Raw genomic sequence first — 20635 nt, 5'->3', positions numbered from 1 at the left:
AAGGATGCAACATCCACCGTTCTGACATTGGTCGTCTTCAAACACAAATCATCCTCCCTTTGCGCTGAACAAAATGCCAAATCCAATGTATGGGGGCAGGGTGAATAGATGCTCTCCCTGTACAACAATGACACCGTGAGGTTTGTTAAGAATGTCACAGATAAACAAAACTGCTCTGGCTGAAATAACACATAATCTTCTATCCCGATATCAGCTCTCACATTAATATTTCCGGTATAAACGGAAACAAACAAATAATACAATTGTAATAAAATATAATAAATAACATAGGCTAAGAAGAATAAAAAATCGCAAAGTTCAAGTTCAAAATAATCGGTTTCACTCAATTTATGAATCAAACTGAATTAATTCAATAATCAGGATCCTCTCCTTCTTGCAACTTAATATCTTATCCTGGAAAAGCTGGTTCTGTCATTTCTAACAGCACATGTTTATTAGACAAAATGTGTTTTAGAAGAATTGTCAATAAAACACGTATCAAAAAAAGCAACAATTCATCTCACAACGCATCAATCTATTAAAATGATTGGGGGAAATATTGAGAACATAATTTGCTCAAATATCAAGGAACTAATCGCTTATTTGCATTTATATGAGGTCAGATTGAAAGAGCAATAAGTGTGCTCCACAAACAAAATAGCACAATAAGTACTTGTGACTGTCAAATCTACCTTGACATCGACCCATTTTTTTATAAACAATGAAAATAGCCACGCCAAAAAAAAAAGCATGAAATGACAACAGAAGTAAGGGAGAAGGAGAACGTCAAAAATCTCATATGCAAATGACAAATGTTAATTAACACGTGCAAAAAGAATAAAACAGCTAGTCTTACCTCTCCAGAATCTCTCCTCCTGCGATCTGGGATCACTAGAGTGTTCCTATTACTGCCCGGGACTATAGTAGAGCCGATACTCATTCTGGGTCCAACTAACATGTACCGTTTGTCTCCAGATCTGTACTGGATGCTGTGACACAGAGTCCCGTCGTAATTTGTATCCTGTAAATACTTGGACGAATAGTCTGTCGATTTAGAGCACTGCATTACAATCAACACGATGATGCTGATGACAAAAAGAACCGAAACCGAGCCCAAAGTGATGATCAAATAAAATGTCACGTTGTTTTCCTCCTCGTCTTTTACTGTGTTTTTCACATCAGAAGCTGCAAAAGCCTCTTTGGGCTCCACAACTTTGACAATCACAGTCGCTGTTGCTGAGAGAGAAACGTTCCCATTGTCTTTGACCAGTATGAGCAGTTTATGCTGGGCCTCGTCTGTTTCTGTGAATGAGCGAAGGGTCCTTATCTGTCCTGTATAGCGGTCCAAACCAAAGAGACTGTGGTCACTAACTTCCTGCAGTGAAAATAATAACCAGCCGTTGTATCCTATATCTGCGTCATAGGCTCTGACTTTAGTCACCAAATGACCTGCGTTCACATTACGGGGAATCTCTTCCACACCCTCAGCAGAACCGTTAGCGCTGACTGGATATAAGATCACTGGAACATTGTCGTTCTGATCCAGAATAAACACGTTCACTGTCACGTTACTGCTCAGAGACGGAGCTCCAGAGTCTGCTGCAAGGACGTAGAAGTTAAACTTTTTGACTATTTCAAAGTCAAAACTTTTGAGAGCACTAACTACGCCTGTTTCAGAATTAATATTTAGAAAAGATGTCATGTCACTTTGTGTCCCATTCCCTTTAATAATCTGATATGAAATCACAGAGTTTTCATTTAGGTCTTTGTCAAAAGCACTCAGCGTGAGAATGGGCGCGCCTGCAGCGTTGTTTTCAATCATATATAATTCGATGGGATTTAAGTTAAATTCGGGCGGGTTATCATTAACATCTGACACCTGCACACTCAGAGTTTTATATGAGGACAGTGTAGGCTGACCCAAGTCGCTCGCTCTAATTGTAATATCATAATGTGATACAGTTTCACGGTCCATGTTCCCTTTTGTCACTAACGAGTACATGTTTTCCTGAACTGATTGTTTTAATTCAAATGGAACATTTTCTGAGAGAGAGAGCACAACCTTTCCGTTCACACCAGTGTCTCTGTCAGTAACACTAATGAGTGAGATTACAGTACCAGGCTTGGAGTCTTCAGGCACCATTTTTGACAGAGATGTTACTTCGATCTCGGGTGTGTTATCGTTTGTGTCTAAAATTTTTATTACAACTCTACAATCTGTCTTCATAGGGGGCTGGCCATTATCAGATGCTTGAACATCAAGTTTGTAAATGGATTTCTCCTCAAAGTCTACATCGCCTTTCACTCGAATATCACCTGTCAGTTTATCCAAACTAAATATTTCATACACCTTTGGGTTCTGATCGCTGCCAAACGCGTATGTGAGCTCTCCATTTGAACCATAATCTGCATCACTTGCTTGAACCTGAATTACTATTGTTCCAACTTGTATATTTTCTTTTAAGGTTGTAGAATATATATCTTGGCTAAAAACAGGTCTGTTGTCATTGTTATCAAGAACAACAACTGTAACATTTAGAGTTCCTGATCTTTGTGGATTTCCTCCGTCAACTGCTGTTAAAACTAAATGATATTCATCGTTGATCTCGCGGTCAAGAGATTTTTGTAAAACTAAAAATGGAAGTTTGTCTTCTCCCTGATCTCTGACTTCTAAATCAAAGTTTTCATTTTGGGTTAATTTGTATATACGAACAGAATTAACCCCTGCATCCGGATCACGGGCGGCCTTAAGCTGAAAACGGGTTCCTCGAGCAGTCGATTCTGAAATCTCCAATCGTTTCTCATGTTCACTAAAACTGGGCGAATTGTCATTCACATCGATCACTTCCACTGCAATATAATGTATTTCAAGAGGATTTTCTACAACAATCTTCAGATTTATAACACATGCGCTATAACTATCACACAGCGCCTCTCGGTCGATTTTCTTATGAACGTGCAAGACGCCGTTCTGATTTACCTGAAAAAAATGGTCATTGGATCCAGATACAATACGGAACCGCCTGTCCGTCAAAGCACCGACATCTAGGCCCAAATCCTTCGCAACATTTCCAACGAGGGATCCAACTTTTACCTCCTCTGGAATAGTGTATCTTATCTGAGCTGAAACATGCTCTTCGAAGCACAACAGAAAGGAGAAACACAAAGCGATCCGCCAGCACTCCCATCTGCGCTTTTGTCCTTCGTGTTCCATTATGATACAAACGCTTATCAGAAAACAAATTATTGTCCCCCTTGTGATTTCTTCATGAGCGAATTCTCCGAGATGCCATAAAATGTTCAATTTGTTTCCAAAAAAATCACCGTGATTCACGCAGACAGCAATGTAGCCAGTTTCAACAACACAGAATTGCGCTTTTGGTGGAAAGGAACAACTGTGTGACGTCTCGAGGGGGAGGGACTGCATTTAAAAAGGTTTCTTGTATAATACTGACACCTTGAGTCTAATATAGACGATAATAAAGAGTTTCAGTATTAGGAAACATTGGAATCCATCTGCCAATGCAAACATCAAACTGGATTCGCTTTAAAGCAAAGCATCCTACAACTAACCACAAAATAAATATTTCATTAATTTCAAAGCCAAATACAAGACCGTGAAGCCGTGATGTATGAATATATGACAGTTTAATGGCAATAGCAGAGGTGTGCTGTAATACGCAAACAATAATTATAGCCTACACATACATGTCTTGTTTTTTTGTTTTTTGTAATTTTATATATATATATAATACCATAAGCCCTTGTGTTCCTTGTGTAGCTGCTTTATTTATTATGTCAACCAATAAACATTCACTGGTTTCTCTGACAGGTGTCTGGGATGATCAGAAATCAGTAACTTTGCCCGTCATCCTCCTACATGAATGAATATATGGTTGGATGGCTTGCTGGGTGAATGTTACTTTGTGACAAATTGTTTGTGATTTTTCACATTTGTAGATTAAGAGTCGCTTTGTATAAAAACGTAGACCGAAGGAAAATAATGTAAATGTAACAAAATATGAACTAAAGCAAAATAATAATAATAATGATGTCTTTTAGATCGTCGTGTTTGATACCTTTTTTTACTACGAGTCGCAGTGCCTGGTTGGTTGAGATAACTTTATATTTAAAAGTAATTTAGTTTGTTCCCAAATATTTGAATTTCGCTTTCTTTTAAACTCTCTATTTTTATTTGGTACATTTGTGTTTGACTTCAATCTGTTGAAACTCTTAAATTGCATTATAGTCATTTTTGGGCGTATGTCCAGAATTAGTCGTATATTTAGCTATTCACAAACATGGATAAACGTATTTGCACTCAGCTGAATGTATGTTTTCTGCTGATGTGGCTTTAAATAATGATGTCAGTGGTTTATGCTGTGCATTTTTTTCTACAACAGAAGCATACAACAGATGCTAAATAATACATATGTTTTCCTTTCTTAAGTGATCATATTTTCAAATGGAACTGGTCTATTTGTTACCAAGCTAATATTCGCATTCAGTTAAATGAACCACAAATTATTATCAAAATAAAATGTCCATGTCTTCAAACACTTTGGTCAGTGTCACGTATTGCAATACCTTCTGGTTTTAGAAGTGACCGAATGGGTCGCTTTTTATTAGAAGACTGCATTTAACTTTTACTTCGCGTTCATTTCAGCACCAAGGACAGCTATTCGAAAAGCATACACCAGGGCTGGTCAACTCCGGTTCTGGAGGGCCAGTGATCTGCATAGTTCACTTCCAACCCTTATTCAACACCTGTTCATCATTTTTAAATAGTCCTAAATATTTCGATTACCTTGATCAGGTGTGTTTGATTAACCCAGGCATACACACATGTGCAAACTCAAAAAATAACTATTATTATTGAAGATGCATCTTACCTCTCCAGAACCTCTCCTCCTGCGATCTGGGATCACTAGAGTGTTTCCATTACTGCCCGGGACTATAGTAGAGCCGATACTCATTCTGGGTCCAACTAACATGTACCGTTTGTCTCCAGATCTGTACTGGATGCTGTGACACAGAGTCCCGTCGTAATTTGTATCCTGTAAATACTTGGACGAATAGTCTGTCGATTTAGAGCACTGCATTACAATCAACACGATGATGCTGATGACAAAAAGCACTGAAACCGAGCCCAAAGTGATCATCAAATAAAATGTCAAGTTGTTTTCCTCCTCGTCTTTTACTGTGTTTTTCACATCAGAAGCTGCAACAGCCTCTTTGGGCTCCACAACTTTGACAATCACAGTCGCTGTTGCTGAGAGAGAAACGTTCCCATTGTCTTTGACCAGTATGAGCAGTTTATGCTGGGCCTCGTCTGTTTCTGTGAATGAGCGAAGGGTCCTTATCTGTCCTGTATAGCGGTCCAAACCAAAGAGACTGTGGTCACTAACTTCCTGCAGTGAAAATAATAACCAGCCGTTGTATCCTATATCTGCGTCATAGGCTCTGACTTTAGTCACCAAATGACCTGCGTTCACATTACGGGGAATCTCTTCCACACCCTCAGCAGAACCGTTAGCGCTGACTGGATATAAGATCACTGGAACATTGTCGTTCTGATCCAGAATAAACACGTTCACTGTCACGTTACTGCTCAGAGACGGAGCTCCAGAGTCTGAGGCGAGAACAAAGAATTTAAATGTTTTTAAAGACTCAAAATCAAAGCTCTTTAATGAGTAAACTGTACCATTCGCCTCATTAATACTCAGGAAAGATGTCATTGTTTGGTCTGAATTCTTTCGATCAATTGAATACGATACACGTGCGTTTTCGCCTTCATCTATATCAGCTGCACTCAATGAGAAAACAGCAACTCCTGGTTTGTTGTTTTCAATCACGTAGAATGTATATGGACTTTCAGCAAAAGTGGGGCTGTTGTCGTTAACATCAGTGACATCGACGTGAATGGATCTTGTTGATGTTAACGACGGAGTTCCTAAATCTTTGGCTGTTATAGTGATATCATAAGACGATTTCGATTCTTTGTCAATGTATTCTTTAGTTACCAAAGAATAAAAATTTCCATCAGGCGACGGCTTGAGGTCAAAAGGAATATCCTTAGGCAGAGAGCAAACTATCTTTCCGTTCATACCTGAATCCAGGTCTGTGACTCCCATCAAAGCTACGACAGTCCCAGGAGGCGCATCCTCGGGAATGTGGCTGGATACGGAAGTGACATCAATCTCAGGCCGGTTGTCGTTGACATCCTCAACATTTACAAGCACATTACACTGTGTAGACAAAGACACGGCTCCCTTATCCGCAGCCAGTATCTTTAGCTCATAAACCTGCCTTTCCTCAAAATTTAGCCCACCTTTTATCTTTAATTCCCCCGTCAAACCATCTAAATTAAAAACCTCAGATGCTCCGTTCCTGAACTTGTTCCGTAAAGAATATTCAATTTCTCCATTTAGTCCTTCATCAGAATCTGAAGCATTAACGCGGAGCAGAAATGTACCTTCAGGGGCATTTTCTTTCACAGTCACTGTGTATTTTTGTTTATCACAGACGGGAGTATTATCATTAACATCTGACACAATAATTGTAATATTCACAGTAGCTGATTTCTGTGGCTTGCCACCGTCTGTCGCAGTTAATATTAGATTATGCCTTGCGCTTTTCTCTCTGTCAAGAGGTTTTTGTAAAATAAGGACAGGTATCTTACCTTCGTCTCCCATGTCTTCGGTTTCTAAACGAAAATAAAGATTTTGGCTCAGTTTATAAGATTGCAAATCGTTTGAGCCTATATCCGGGTCGTGCGCTGTTTCTAACTGAAATCTTGCCCCTGTCATTGCAGATTCAAGTATTTCCAATTTATAGTTTTCCTCCAAAAAACTCGGTGGATTATCATTGACATCGATAATGTCAATTGATATCTGGTGCATTTCGAGTGGATTTTCTATCACTGCTTTCAGATGAATGAGACATGGGTTGGTTTTAGCGCACAGCTCTTCTCTGTCTATCCTCTGGTTCACAAACAAAGCGCCGTCTTTATGGTTTACCCGAAAGAGCTCGTGCTTTGTCCCCGCAATGATACGTAAATTCCTGTTTTCCAGTAAAACCGGATCAAATCCCAAATCCTTTGCAATGTTCCCCACAGTGACTCCAGTTTTTGATTCTTCTTGAAGGGAATAGTTTATCTGGGCAGCATTTCTTCCGGAACTGAACAGCAGACACATCAGATAAAAAATCTTGCTCATGCATATTAGTTTATTTTTGTTCGCCATGCTTTCTCTGAACTCCGCTAAAAAATAGTTTTAGCAAATGGTCAACTCATTTATGCTATTGCAAATTACAACGTAATAGACAGATCTAAAATCGTCGTGGTTGTTCATTGTTCAAAGCCAAAGTGGTGTCTGGCAAGCCAGCCCACGAAGTGAATCTGCTGAACACGACTGTCAGAGGTGACTGGTGTTGTAGCGCCACTCACTGCGATTTTGTAGAACTGCATAATTTCCTTATTGTGGACCAAAAATGAAAAATTATTATTATAAATAATATTATACAATTTACAATTACAGTTTATAATACAGTTTATACAGTAAAAACAGTTTATAATTGTGAAAATGGAAGCATTACAACACCAAATGTACTACACTAAAAGAGTACTTTAAAAAAAAAAAAGAAAAAAAAGTAAAACTTTCATAGTTTTTTATTTCTTGAAATACCCATTTAAATAATGAATTATAATGCTTTAAGAGAATAAATGAGGCAGAATTTATAAGAAGGCAGTGTTCTGGTGTCTAACTGCATGGTGAGCAGTGACACCTTGTGGTTCAGTTACACAAATCACGTGACAAACTGGGCCCCACCCGACTTTTTTGTTCTGCTCTCCCTCCCATCACAGCTTCTGACGTATGAGTTTCTAATGCACAAACCTCATATCAGACACCAGGGGGCAGAGCGAAGTGAATCACATCTCAAGCTCTTTTTTTTACGGACGTACTCTGTGGTAGTAGAGATCAAATATACACATCAATCACACATGTTCTCGTATCATAAAAAGGCAGTCATAGATTATTATACATTTCAGTGTTATACAGTGTGTGTTTGACTTAGACTGCACAGCTAATACGAGATCCCCGGATCTGGCGAGTTGAGCCTCTTGTCTGTGCATCAAATTACAGGCTGCAGCATCATGCACCCCCTCCCCGCCCGCAGTCCGTTACCGTGGCAACGGGCATTTGGATAGGTGGGTCGCTGTCCGTGGTGCTGAATATTGCGGTCTCCAGAGGGAAGCGTGAATGAAAGGAGGGGTTTGGGAAGACCTAAGGAAGACCAAATAGATTCATCGCTCACGAAAAAAATCTCAGTTACAACACTGCAATTTTTTTGTAATTTTTTTTTATTCATTTAACATATTTTACATTTTTATCATTCCATATACTACTGTATTATTTTCTCCTGTTTAACCCATGTTCCACCGTCTGTCTTTTGTTCGGTCGCTATAGAGACAGGTTCCCGTTGCCTAGAAACCAGCAGTCAGCTGGATTTCTCAGATTGAGGCCTTTTTCCTCTGCAGTGTTTCCTCTGCAGTGTTTCATGGTTGTTTTGATTGTGACAGTTAGCTGAATTGTGGTTTAGAGAAGGCCTGGCAACAGGGATCTTTGTGTGTGTGTGTGTGTGTGTTTGGGCCTTTATGATAAAATGCTGAGGACAAATATGTATGACAAATGAAAAGTGTGTGTGTGTGCATGTGTGTCTGCTGCTGCAGATTTTAATAGTGCTGCAGTCTCTCTCTGTGCTGTAAGGCAGGAGGAGAGAAATCTGGGTCAAGAGGAAAAGAGAAGCAAAGAGCAGTTACATTTTTTTTTTTTTTTACACACATCACAGAAGAACCAGAGCCATGCTTTATTATTTATATTTAACGTGTTAGAATTAACAGAAAAAAAGTTTGTGATTATAATCCAAGTGTGGTTTTATAGTGAGTTTTGCATCTAAATGAAAATGCAGCTATGAAATGTGGTCTGCCTGATTTTCTTCAATGCATTACATCCTCTGAAGTGATGACCTCGTCTTTACCCACCCAAACAAAAGCACACTCACCTACCACCCCACACAGATGAGAATCATGCAAAGAAAGAAGATTAATATTTCACAGTAGGTCACTTTGTATCACTGATGATCAGAAGGTAGGTAAGTGATAATCATAAACACTGTCTTTCTCTTCCCTAATAGTATACTGTACAAACAACATGTTTTTATTTATTTATTTTTTACTCCAGTGCATGTGTTCAGTTGGGCTACAGGCTGATTGCTACTCACATACTGAAAAGTAATTTAAAACCTGAAATCATATTACAAATGCAATGTCCCATCACATGTTATGTACTTCTGAATTACATGGCCAATGACAGAAATCACATTATTTTCAATTAAGTTTTTATCTATTGTAAATATGCAGTACAAATACATCAGTAGATACTCATGAACAAAGAGGGTCTGGTAGTTTCTCTGAGGCAGATCATGGATGTATTCAGCTTTAAGTAGGTAGTTTGTCTGCTTTAGAGGACAAATGCTGGCAGGAAATGAATTAGAAAAACATTTTCTTAACTGTTGGACAGCAGGGGAATGAAGAAGAAATATATGGGACTACAGGGCAGTGCTGTATATAGGTAGTCTATTTTTATACCACAAAATTAGGCTTTTGGGTAAATTAATTCTAGCCACTTTTCTGTGCAGTGAGAGACGAGTGACCTACTTACAGCTGCTCACACTGACAGACATATTGAACCTTAATATTTTGTCATTCTACTAAAATGTATTTCTTTCTCTCTGATCTTCTCACACAATGTTATCTTACAACACTGCTCATGTCTGAGCATTAGCCAATCCTCCTTAAAATGATTACTTCCTGTTTAAAATACCACATGTAAACATCCAGTATTTGTTTCTCTAAAACAGAAAATCAAATGAGAACTGGGCAGATGTATTTTGTAATGTTGCATTACTTTGACAAAACGCACATGTTGTGCATTCCAGAGTGAGCCGGTCACTAAACTGACCCCATGACACCCTGACCTTTTGACCTGCCTGGGAAAACTGCCATACCCTCAGGAAGTTAGGAATAAATGGCACTGCAGAAAGCCTGGAAACTATCAGAAAAACAACAATACCATATTGTTCACTGAAATAAAATATTGATGTCCATATATTGCACAACTGATATAGGCAGCAAATACAAAATGTCAACAATAAAAAAGCAGAAATATGAACGTTTATATTAATGCATTAATATTAATACATAATTTTAACACCAGGAATTGAAAAAAAAAGAATATTTGGCTAGTGCATATCTATTTTCACTTTTTCCCCAAAGCATTTCAATGAATATTAAATACATTTCATAATATTAGATAATTATACATTTGATAAGTAAACATTATCAGTTCTCATCTTTTCTTGTTTTAAAGCAAATAAAACCCATCCACCACCTTGAGTGCTCTTTACATTTAGCCTTATTTCAAAGATTTAATGAAGTCTGATAGTTGATGCAAGTCTTTATCTCTGAAATACTGTGGTGTTTTTATAAAGGACAAAATGAAGGAACTCACTGTTTAACAGTCTCTATTAGAAGTCAGTGGGTTGTTATCTGAGACAGAAATATTGGGCATCAGGGAGAGGCTAATGAATGTCCTAAACTTATCTTAGAAACCGCTGTGACCTTCAGATGTCTGCACTATGACATCACTGTGCTGTGTCTGCGTTTGTGCATTCATGAATGTCACCAGACACCACAGAGGAAGCGAGTAGTGATTTTACAGCCTCCACTACACTCTATGATCATATTAGTAGAGATCATAACTACAACGATACTCTACACTTTCCGAGTCAGATCAGTGCTTAGATTCAACTTGATTCTTTACATACTGAAATGTAAAATTACCGACACAACAGCAATACAGACATAATACAACACTACAGAGATAAGCAAAGACTATACGGCACAACAAATCAAATTTGCTGTGACCTCTTCTGAATACACTGGATAATACTTGCATTATTCTGATAGAAGTCTATATGAGATCCAAGGAAACACATAAGAAAGGCTTTATACATCCATTGCAGTGAAAGAGAAGCTTTCAGTGTCCAAATTCAGTCTAGCAAAAGTTCCACGCTCCATCTCTCAACATAGCTGAATCATTTAATCCGCTTTGTGCTTGTTTAATATCATTCACATTGCAAAAAAATCTCATTTGTCATTAGTATTAAGAGTGGTATTTTTTTTGCAATTCAATGTCCACACCAGTTCATATGAGAATATTCTGTTAATAATTTCTCTCCCCAATGTCTTTACCAGTCACTAAATATAACGAAGATATAACGTGGAACTCTAACCATGCAAACACAAGCATACTGGTTTTGCGGAACAGTTTCTTTGAAAAAGACATGAGCTGTGCTGTTTGAAGATATGCATGTGTGTGTGTGTGTGTGTGTTTGTGTGTGTGTGTGTGCGTGCTCACAGATCCAGTCCAAGTCCAATCTTGACCGGTCAGGTTTAAGAGTATCTCTTAGTATCATAAGCAAAAGATCTTCGTCATTCCTCTGGTCAGACCTGGGCAAACTCTCCGAACGCTGATGTGAAGATGTAGGCATCGTTCAGGGTTGGTTTCATCTCTGTATGATGGTGCAGGGGAATATGATGGATACAGGTGGACAGACATGCAGGTTGATGGAACGTTTTTCATACGTTGCTCCGGCAATATGGTTGGGAGGATCCTCAGGTGGAACTGCTGCTGGTGGTGGTGGATGCCTGTCAACAAGAAAGAAAAACTGTATGTAAGAGGCTAAACTTCAGATATAACTCACTTAGTGAGAGGCCAGAATCTGAACACATCTCATGCAACCAAGGCCTGTCACTTAAAGGCTTCAGGCAAAACGGAAGGTGGAACCTTGGTTTGATTGACAGGTGTCGGTGGGGGTGGGTTGATCAATAAGAACCATGCTCAGATATCAGGTGAGGGTGGTTGGGGTGATGGAAGGGCAGCGGGCTGAAAACTGGGTGGTTGTAATTTGTTTTGCATCACTCTGATTCATTTGTGAAGAGAAATTCAACAGAAACAGTATGTGAAATTAGAATCCACCAGTCAATTCACCAAACATTCAAACACACAAGTAGACAAACCATCCAACAAACAGGCTTAGGAGCTCATAATGTTTAGTATATGAACAGTCAGTACATATATCATTAAAAACCAGATCATGCACTAGAGCCATATTTGCTAAAAACAATCTTCCTAATCGGTGTTTAAACGAACATTACTCTGTCATTTACTAACCCATGTCATTTCAAAACTTTGACTTTTTCATCTGTGGAACACAAAAAGATAAAAATGTCCAAGATGTTTTTTTTTTTTCAGACTATGAAAGTGAATGAAAACAGACATTAACATTTAAAGATAATAATCACTTGGTTTTAAATATTTGTTGGGGAAATTTGACAGCCTCCATTGCTTGTAACTTCCATTGTAGAGAAAAAGAGCAGCATAAACATTCTTCCACAAAACAAATAAAATAATTTGAGTTTGGAAGGACATGAGGGTGAGTAAATAATCTATTTTAAATTTTGTATGAACTGTAACTGATTTAGTAATGTATTTTGGCAGGAAAAGTTTATATGAGCAACACTCTCACCCCCAGCCACTGTCAATCAAACCACAGAGAATCAGTTATTATTAGTACGTCTGCTGGTCACAGCTGTCTATAAAAGGTGGGGTTTGTGAGGCTGCATAACATAATTTGCACTGAAGAAAAACTGCAGATTTAAGGATTTCAGTTTAACAATTGCGTTCCACAAGTAGGAAAAAATAAAGACTGCAAAGTATAAATATAGCAGCCTGTACATCTAAAAAGCTCAGAAGACCAAGTGAAATGTCAAACTGAGTGTTGATGTTGACCTGCTGAAGCATTTATCTGCATCTAAACTGAACAAAACTGATTTTAATTCAGTTAAATTGGCTCCTTGGCTCCTCCTACAACAGGACAAGGCAAACTCCACTGACAAAAACCACCAACCACAAAGAGAAACACACAGAGTCACATATATTTCAGTAAAGGTCAATGGGCCCTGGGATCAGGCGCTCCAGAAATCGAGAGAATGGTGAAGTCAGGACTGCATACCTCCAGCGGGAGAGGGGACCTCGTTCATTTTGAGTACTTTAAAACGGAAACAAAAACAGAGACATACATTTCAATATTTAGCTTTCAGCACAATCATTTTGATGAATTTCACTGAACACTTTTCTGTCAACACAACCTCAATTCACATTGATTGTTACTTATTTATACCAGTCTAAGCTTGTTTTGTTTTTTGTTTTTTTAATACAGTGCACTAACAAATCAAATCAAGAAAAGACAGATCAAATGGTCTGTTGTCCTCTCTTTAAACATTGTTGTCTGAATTACAGGAACTCCAGGTAACCTGTGACACAATGTGAAAAAATGTTAATGCATTACAAATTAAGCAAAACAATCTACATTATACAATTCACTAAGAAGCACTAAGAATGAGAGAACGAGAGGAGAGACAGATTAAAACATTGATTTAAACATTGTTTACGTGAAAAAAGGACTGCACAAAAAATGAAAAGTTAAAGACTTTCTCATTTTGTCTTTCAATGACTTACCTGTCCTTCAGGTAAGACTCTCTAACAAAAGAGAACAAGTTTAACAAATGCTAAAGAAAAAAAATCATGATCATACAAATAAAACAATAGCAATTTATCATGTTCAGTAAATAAAACATTATTTATCCATATGCACTACATTTATGGAAAATAAATCAAAAATAAAATTTAAAAAATGTTCATTGCTTGACGTTGCACAACAAGTGTTACTGCAAGGGATTTATGCCAATGCAATGAAACTCAGTGGACCCAAAAAATTTTTGGATACTTAAGCCACACTTTAAAATATTAAAAGACAATACTTTGTTCGTTTATGCAATAAAACTCATGCAAACCAAGCAGCAACTGCCAAAGTTTGATTGAACTATCCAAATATTCGTGGAGCCACTGTAGTTTGCTTTGTGTTTGTGTTTGTGTTTGTGTGTGTGTGTGTCTGTGTGTAAAAAAAAAGAAACTTGGAACATGGGAGACAAACAAAGAGATTTAAGAACAAATTTATCACATAGGCTTATGAACACCAGAACTGCAGGTGAAACAGCAGCAGCAGGTCAGAAAAGTAGGTCAACCAGCTCTGAGAGAGAAGCAACACGTCACGCAATACGCTTGCACAAATTTACATTTCATACACACACACACACACACACACACAGAGACAATCTCTTTCACTGCTAGAGGGAAGCTGAGAGTATATGTACAACAGGTAAGATAGGGGCTGTAGAATTGTAGAATTAGAACAAGCACAGCAAAAACACACAAACATTTGCAAGGCGGCAATGTTCACTTCTGTCATTTTGTCTGAACAAATATAAGCATATGTATTTAAAAGTGTATGTGAACTTTTAAGAAAAGAAAATGAAGTGGAGTACTGGAATGAGTCCAGAAGAAAGAGAAAGAGAAAAAAAATGCACATATACACACTCTTAAAGTTCAAGAGAAGATGTGCTAAGAACAACTGAAAAACACTCCCTTTTGAACTTTAGCATAACTTCACAAGGTAGGAAACTTGGAAAATATAATGTGAATGTGCACTTGAAAGGCAGAAGATGAATATAAGCATCTCAGAGAGAATAGTGTGGGCTTCAAAAGTGTTTGGCTAAAGGCTGAACAGTCAAACTTTATACACTGTTATTTGGCTTCTTTGAAGAACTAATTCACCTGTTGGCGGTACATAAGCCTACCTGTAGAGTAGATGCAGCTGAGTCGCTGGTCTCGGACAGTCCTGTGCTCCTCGGTATACTGGACACGATGTATCTCGATCCCTTTGGCACAGGCTGTCTCACCACCAGCTTTCCTTTCCTGGTCTCTGCCAGAAATAAACTGTACCAGTAGGCATCGTTGGAGACCAGAGTGGAATCTGCGATGGTCGAGTTCCTCTCGCTGATCACACTGTTCCTGCTCGGAGGAGCCGCTTTGCTGGGCTTCGTTTTCTGACACTTCAGCACGATGGTGACCAATATAGTGATGAGTAAAAGAAATGAAACAGAGCCCAGTCCGATCACCAGATACAGGTTTAAATCGGAGAAGATGTCATATCCCAAAGGCACCTCAGTCATGTCAGCATAGGTTTTAAGGGCGGTCTCCACCGTGGACAGTTTGATGGTGACTGTAGCAGAGAGCGCGTGCTCTCCGTTGTCCTTGGCGATCACAACCAGCTGCTGGTGGCGCGAGTCTCTGTAACTGAACATTCTCATGGTCCGGATCTCTCCATTATATTGATCCAAGCTGAATAATGTCGCGTCAGTGTTGTGGAGAAACTGGTACGTGATTCGAGAGTTGTGCACTGAATCAGAGTCTATGGCGATGACTTTGGCTATCAGAGTCCCTTTATCGGTGGATCTTGGGATCTTTTCCTCCACCACTGAGCCATGCGCGCGCCATGGAGACACTATAAGCGGTGTGTTGTCGTTCTGATCCATGATAATAATGTGAACGGTCACGTTACTGCTGAGCGGAGGAACGCCAGAGTCTCTGGCCTCGATGTGGAAAAGAAACTCCTTCTCTATCTCATAGTCAAACGTCTTTAGCGCGTAAAGATTCCCGTTCTCTGGGTTAATGGAGAACAGCATGGACATGGAGGTGTTCACTATTTCCTTCTCTATGATAAAATAGACTAAATACTGATTTTCATGGAGATCTGGGTCTATAGCAGTTAAAGAGCTCAGTAAAGCTCCAGGCGCGTTATTCTCCATAACAGGTATCGTGTAGAATGTCTGTGGAAACTGAGGAACATTGTCGTTAACGTCCAGCAGCTCTAAAGTTATAGTTTCATTATCAGATAACGGCGGGTTACCCCTGTCAGTCACGGTAATAGTGATGTCATATTCTGGTACCTTTTCACGGTCTAACGGTTCTGAAACGAATAATTCATAATAATTATCAGATGATTCTTTAAGCGCAAAAGGTAAATCATCAGAAATATGAATATCGACCTGTCCATTTTCTCCTGAATCTTTATCACTCACACTAACAACTGCAATCACTGTATTTACAGCTATATCCTCTTTCACTGGACTTGAGAATGATTTTATAGAAATTTCAGGATAATTGTCATTCATATCTGTGATTAAAATCTTAACTTTACACTTTCCAGAGAGACTATTAGCTCCTTTATCTGTTGCTATAATTTCCATATCATAAATCCTGAAATCTTCATAATTAATCATTTCTTTTACTCGGATTTCACCACTGTCAGGCTTTAATTCAAATGCTGTCTGTGTTTTCTCAGATGTATACAGACTAAAAGAATAAGAGATATCTGAATTGGAGCCTTCATCTCTATCTGTCGCGTTTAATTTCACTACAAGGCTTCCAATAGGTGCGTTTTCTGATAGATTTATAGTATAACTGTCTTTATCGAACTGAGGGGCGTTGTCATTCGTGTCCAGAACGCGCACAATAATACTAGCAGTGCCAGAGCGCGCGGGGACTCCTCCATCCACAGCAGTTAGTATAAGATTATGAATGGTCTGCTCCTCGCGATCTAAAGCTTTTTTCAATATTAAATCAGCAAATTTTGAACCATCCCTCCCTGTCTGTATTTCAATATCAAAGTTTGCACTCTCACTCAAATGATAGCTTTTAATGGAATTTGAACCAATATCAGGGTCAACCGCATTACTTAGAGAAAACCTCTCTCCAACAGCAGTAGATTCAGAGACGTCCAAATTAATCGTATCCCTACGAAAGTAAGGCGCATTGTCGTTAATGTCCATTATTTCCAATTCAATGTTAAATATACGAACTGGGTTCTCAAGTATGACTTCCATTTTTAAATAACAAACTGTTTTAGATGTGCAGAGATATTCTCTATCAATGCGCTCCAAAATAACCAACTCACCAGTGCCTTTGTTCACATCTAAGTATTTCTTGTTTGCAAGGATATCTAATCTGATTTTTCGTCTTCCTAACGTTTGCATATCGATTCCTAAATCTGCAGCCAAATTAGCAACCACAGAGCCTACCTCCATCTCCTCCGGAATAGAATAATGGGTGACAGAATACGCCGTGTAAACCAGTGCCGAAAGCAGAAGTAATGTTGCGACGAACTTCATCATTGTAGGCTGCGCATCCATTCTGTCTGTTCAGCTTGTTGTCTTTGCGAGACCAAAACACAGCTGTCCTTAACAAGGTTGATAGCAAATGCGAGACGTTCTGCAGATTCCAATATTGACTTAGTTTCCACCTGCGTTCTACGGAAGTGGCACAGTGTTATTCAATGAAGAAAGCCAGCAGAAGCACTTGCATCCCCACACGCTTTTACATAAAGACTCGATGGTGAATATGAACCGTCATGGCGACTACTGAATAAATAAATAAATGTAAATCGTCGTTTTTGTTGGGGCACAGCGACCCATTGCGTATGTTTTGAAGAATTACCACAAAAATATAAAATAAATGCAAAATAACATTCGTAACTCATTTTCATGATCAGAGCAGAAATGTGTCGACTAAAAAAAAAGAAAACACAATCAAAATGAAATAAAAGAGCACTACGTTATTAAAAAAAAAAAAAAAAAAAATACGGAACTTAAGCCCAAAAATATAACTTTAAAAAAATACTGAACTTAAAATTCAAATGTATTTTATGCAGTTCAAGTTACCTGTAGAGTAGAAGCAGCTGAGTCGCTGGTCTCGGACAGTCCTGTGCTCCTCGGTATACTGGACACGATGTATCTCGATCCCTTTGGCACAGGCTGTCTCACCACCAGTTTTCCTTTCCTGGTCTCTGCCAGAAATAAACTGTACCAGTAGGCATCGTTGGAGACCAGAGTAGAATCCGCGATGGTCGAGTTCCTCTCGCTGATCACACTGTTCCTGCTCGGAGGAGCCGCTTTGCTGGGCTTCGTTTTCTGACACTTCAGCACGATGGTGACCAATATAGTGATGAGTAAAAGAAATGAAACAGAGCCCAGTCCGATCACCAGATACAGGTTTAAATCGGAGAAGATGTCATATCCCAAAGGCACCTCAGTCATGTCAGCATAGGTTTTAAGGGCGGTCTCCATCGTGGACAGTTTGATGGTGACTGTAGCAGAGAGCGAGTGCTCTCCGTTGTCCTTGGCGATCACAACCAGCTGCTGGTGGCGCGAGTCTCTGTAACTGAACATTCTCATGGTCCGGATCTCTCCGTTATATTGATCCAAGCTGAATAATGTCGCGTCAGTGTTGTGGAGAAACTGGTACGTGATTCGAGAGTTGTGCACTGAATCAGAGTCTATGGCGATGACTTTGGCTATCAGAGTCCCTTTATCGGTGGATCTTGGGATCTTTTCCTCCACCACTGAGCCATGCGCGCGCCATGGAGACACTATAAGGGGTGTGTTGTCGTTCTGATCCATGATAATAATGTGAACGGTCACGTTACTGCTGAGCGGAGGAACGCCAGAGTCTCTGGCCTCGATGTGGAAAAGAAACTCCTTCTCTATCTCATAGTCAAACGTCTTTAGCGCGTAAAGATTCCCGTTCTCTGGGTTAATGGAGAACAGCATGGACATGGAGGTGTTCACTATTTCTTTCTCTATGATAAAATAGACTAAATACTGATTTTCATGGAGATCTGGGTCTATAGCAGTTAAAGAGCTCAGTAAAGCTCCAGGCGCGTTATTCTCCATAACAGGTATCGTGTAGAATGTCTGTGGAAACTGAGGAACATTGTCGTTAACGTCCAGCAGCTCTAAAGTTATAGTTTCATTATCAGATAACGGCGGGTTACCCCTGTCAGTCACGGTAATAGTGATGTCATATTCTGGTACCTTTTCACGGTCTAACGGTTCTGAAACTAATAATTCATAATAATTATCAGATGATTCTTTAAGCGCAAAAGGTAGATCATGAGAAATATGAATATCGACCTGTCCATTTTCTCCTGAATCTTTATCATTCACACTAACAACTGCAATCACTGTATTTATAGCTATATCCTCTTTCACTGGACTTGAGAATGATTTTATAGAAATTTCAGGATAATTGTCATTCATATCTGTGATTAAAATCTTAACTTTACACTTTCCAGAGAGACTATTAGCTCCTTTATCTGTTGCTATAATTTCCATATCATAAATCCTGAAATCTTCATAATTAATCATTTCTTTTACTCTGATTTCTCCATTGTCGGGGTTCAGACTGAATGTCTGCTGCGTTTTTTCTGAAGTATACAGACTAAAAGTGTAAAATATATCGGAATTCGTTCCTTCATCTTTATCAGTGGCGTTTAATTTCACTACAAGGCTTCCAATAGGTGCGTTTTCTGTTAGATTTATAGTATAACTGTCTTTATCGAATTGAGGGGCGTTGTCATTAGTGTCCAGAACGCGCACAATAATGCTAGCAGTGCCAGAGCGCGCGGGGACTCCTCCATCCACAGCAGTTAGTATAAGATTATGTGAAGCTTGTTTTTCCCTGTCTAATGACTTTTTCAGAATCAAGTCAGCAAACTTAGATCCGTCTCGTCCAGTCTGAATCTCAATACTAAAATGGTCGCTTTCAGTGAGATAGTAAGTCTTTACAGAATTTGATCCTGTATCGGGATCTACAGCATTAGTGAGGGAAAACCTCTCCCCTATTGCTGTTGCCTCTGATATGTCTAAATGCATTGTATCTCGTCGGAAACGTGGCGCGTTATCATTTATGTCCATTATTTCAAGTTCAATATTAAACATTCGAATAGGATTCTCTAATGTTGCATCCACTTTAAGCAGACAAGTTGTGACCGATTTAATTGGGCACAAATTCTCTCTATCAATCCTTTCTAAAATGTACAGCTCCCCAGTATCTTTGTTAACGTCAAGATATTTTTTATTTGCGACGACATCCAAACGTATTTTACGTTTACTAAGGCTTTGCAAATCCAATCCCAAATCAGACGCCAAATTTGCAACCACAGACCCTTCGTCCATCTCCTCTGGAACTGTGTAGTGAGTAACAGCAGATGCTGTCTTAAACACAGCCGCAAGAAGGAATACGAAGATCGAGACGTACCTGAACCAAAGCCGTGCTTTCGGTTCCATTGTTTTGATTTTCCTTATAGTGCACACAGAAAGCGGGTCCAAAGAGTTCCAAAACGTGGAATTGTTTCAAGAAAATAATTCGCGCAATGCCATGTAAGAAAATACAACTGGACCCAAGAGAGAGAGAGCGAATAGTCCTGCCTGAAAGAAAGACTGCAATGTTCGCCACAGATGAAGAATCAGCAATGGCGACGATGGCAGTATGACTAGAAAAGTATTTTCTTGGTGGACAGCGACTCTATGCGCACAGGAGCGAGGAGTGCAGTGAAAGTAAAATTAGAAGTATTTTAAAATAGTATTACGTTAGTTCAGGTATGAATCAAAAACTTTAAAATAAAGTGGAACAAATCTGAATACCTATAATATAGTTTTTCATAAATACAAACAAAAGCAAATGACAAGAGCAAGTTAGGTAAATTTCAAAACACTGTGCTAATAAAAATGCTTTATGTCACAGGTGATTAACGCAAGTCTCCTAATTAAACG

The 20635-nt window shown here is 38.9% G+C and overlaps 3 protein-coding genes across 6 annotated transcripts in view; all 3 read right to left on the bottom strand.

The window, feature by feature from the left end:
• Positions 1 to 20635, bottom strand: part of LOC306852915 (protocadherin Fat 4-like) — a gene marked incomplete at its 3' end in the record, with an annotated part of 273486 nt that overhangs the window by 241348 nt on the left and 11503 nt on the right. Inside the window, exons 5-8 of the mRNA XM_079390033.1 lie at positions 8162 to 8285; positions 6683 to 6706; positions 5705 to 6445; positions 5469 to 5632 (exon numbers count right to left, since the gene is read on the bottom strand). Of these exons, the coding sequence (XP_079246159.1) occupies positions 5469 to 5632; positions 5705 to 6445; positions 6683 to 6706; positions 8162 to 8285 (1053 nt within the window). The remainder of the gene's footprint in view (positions 1 to 5468; positions 5633 to 5704; positions 6446 to 6682; positions 6707 to 8161; positions 8286 to 20635) is intronic.
• On the bottom strand, positions 49 to 3214 carry LOC306852868 (protocadherin gamma-C3-like; the record flags this gene model as incomplete). Its single annotated transcript, XM_079389988.1, has 2 exons — positions 49 to 117; positions 845 to 3214. 2 exons carry the CDS (start codon positions 3212 to 3214, stop codon positions 49 to 51), a joined length of 2439 nt encoding a protein of 812 aa, XP_079246114.1.
• Positions 8844 to 20281, bottom strand: LOC306853483 (protocadherin alpha-C2-like). 4 transcript variants are annotated; one of them, XM_079390940.1, is made up of 3 exons: positions 17744 to 20281; positions 13138 to 13173; positions 8844 to 11770 (listed from the first exon to the last, which is right to left on the bottom strand). In XM_079390940.1, exons 1-2 carry the CDS (start codon positions 20147 to 20149, stop codon positions 13162 to 13164), a joined length of 2418 nt encoding a protein of 805 aa, XP_079247066.1. In that variant the 5' UTR covers positions 20150 to 20281; the 3' UTR covers positions 8844 to 11770; positions 13138 to 13161. The 4 variants fall into 4 exon arrangements, with proteins under 4 accessions (XP_079247066.1, XP_079247067.1, XP_079247064.1 ...); XM_079390941.1 differs by lacking the exon at positions 17744 to 20281 and adding an exon at positions 14822 to 17495; XM_079390938.1 differs by lacking the exon at positions 13138 to 13173.

This window comes from Barbus barbus (genome assembly GCF_936440315.1).
Source record: "Barbus barbus genome assembly, chromosome: 33".
Classification (NCBI taxonomy): domain Eukaryota; kingdom Metazoa; phylum Chordata; class Actinopteri; order Cypriniformes; family Cyprinidae; genus Barbus; species Barbus barbus.
This window is presented reverse-complemented; position numbering and strand designations above follow the sequence as displayed.

What these genes read in the sequence shown, in the direction of transcription:
- LOC306853483 (XM_079390938.1), bottom strand. Translation starts at nt 20,149, where the DNA reads ATGGAACCGAAAGCACGGCTTTGGTTCAGGTACGTCTCGATCTTCGTA. An exon ending in CAGCTGCTTCTACTCTACAG is followed by an intron (nt 11,771 to 17,743) that starts GTAACTTGAACT and finishes TCTTGTTGACAG; the next exon opens with GCATCCACCACCACCAGCAG.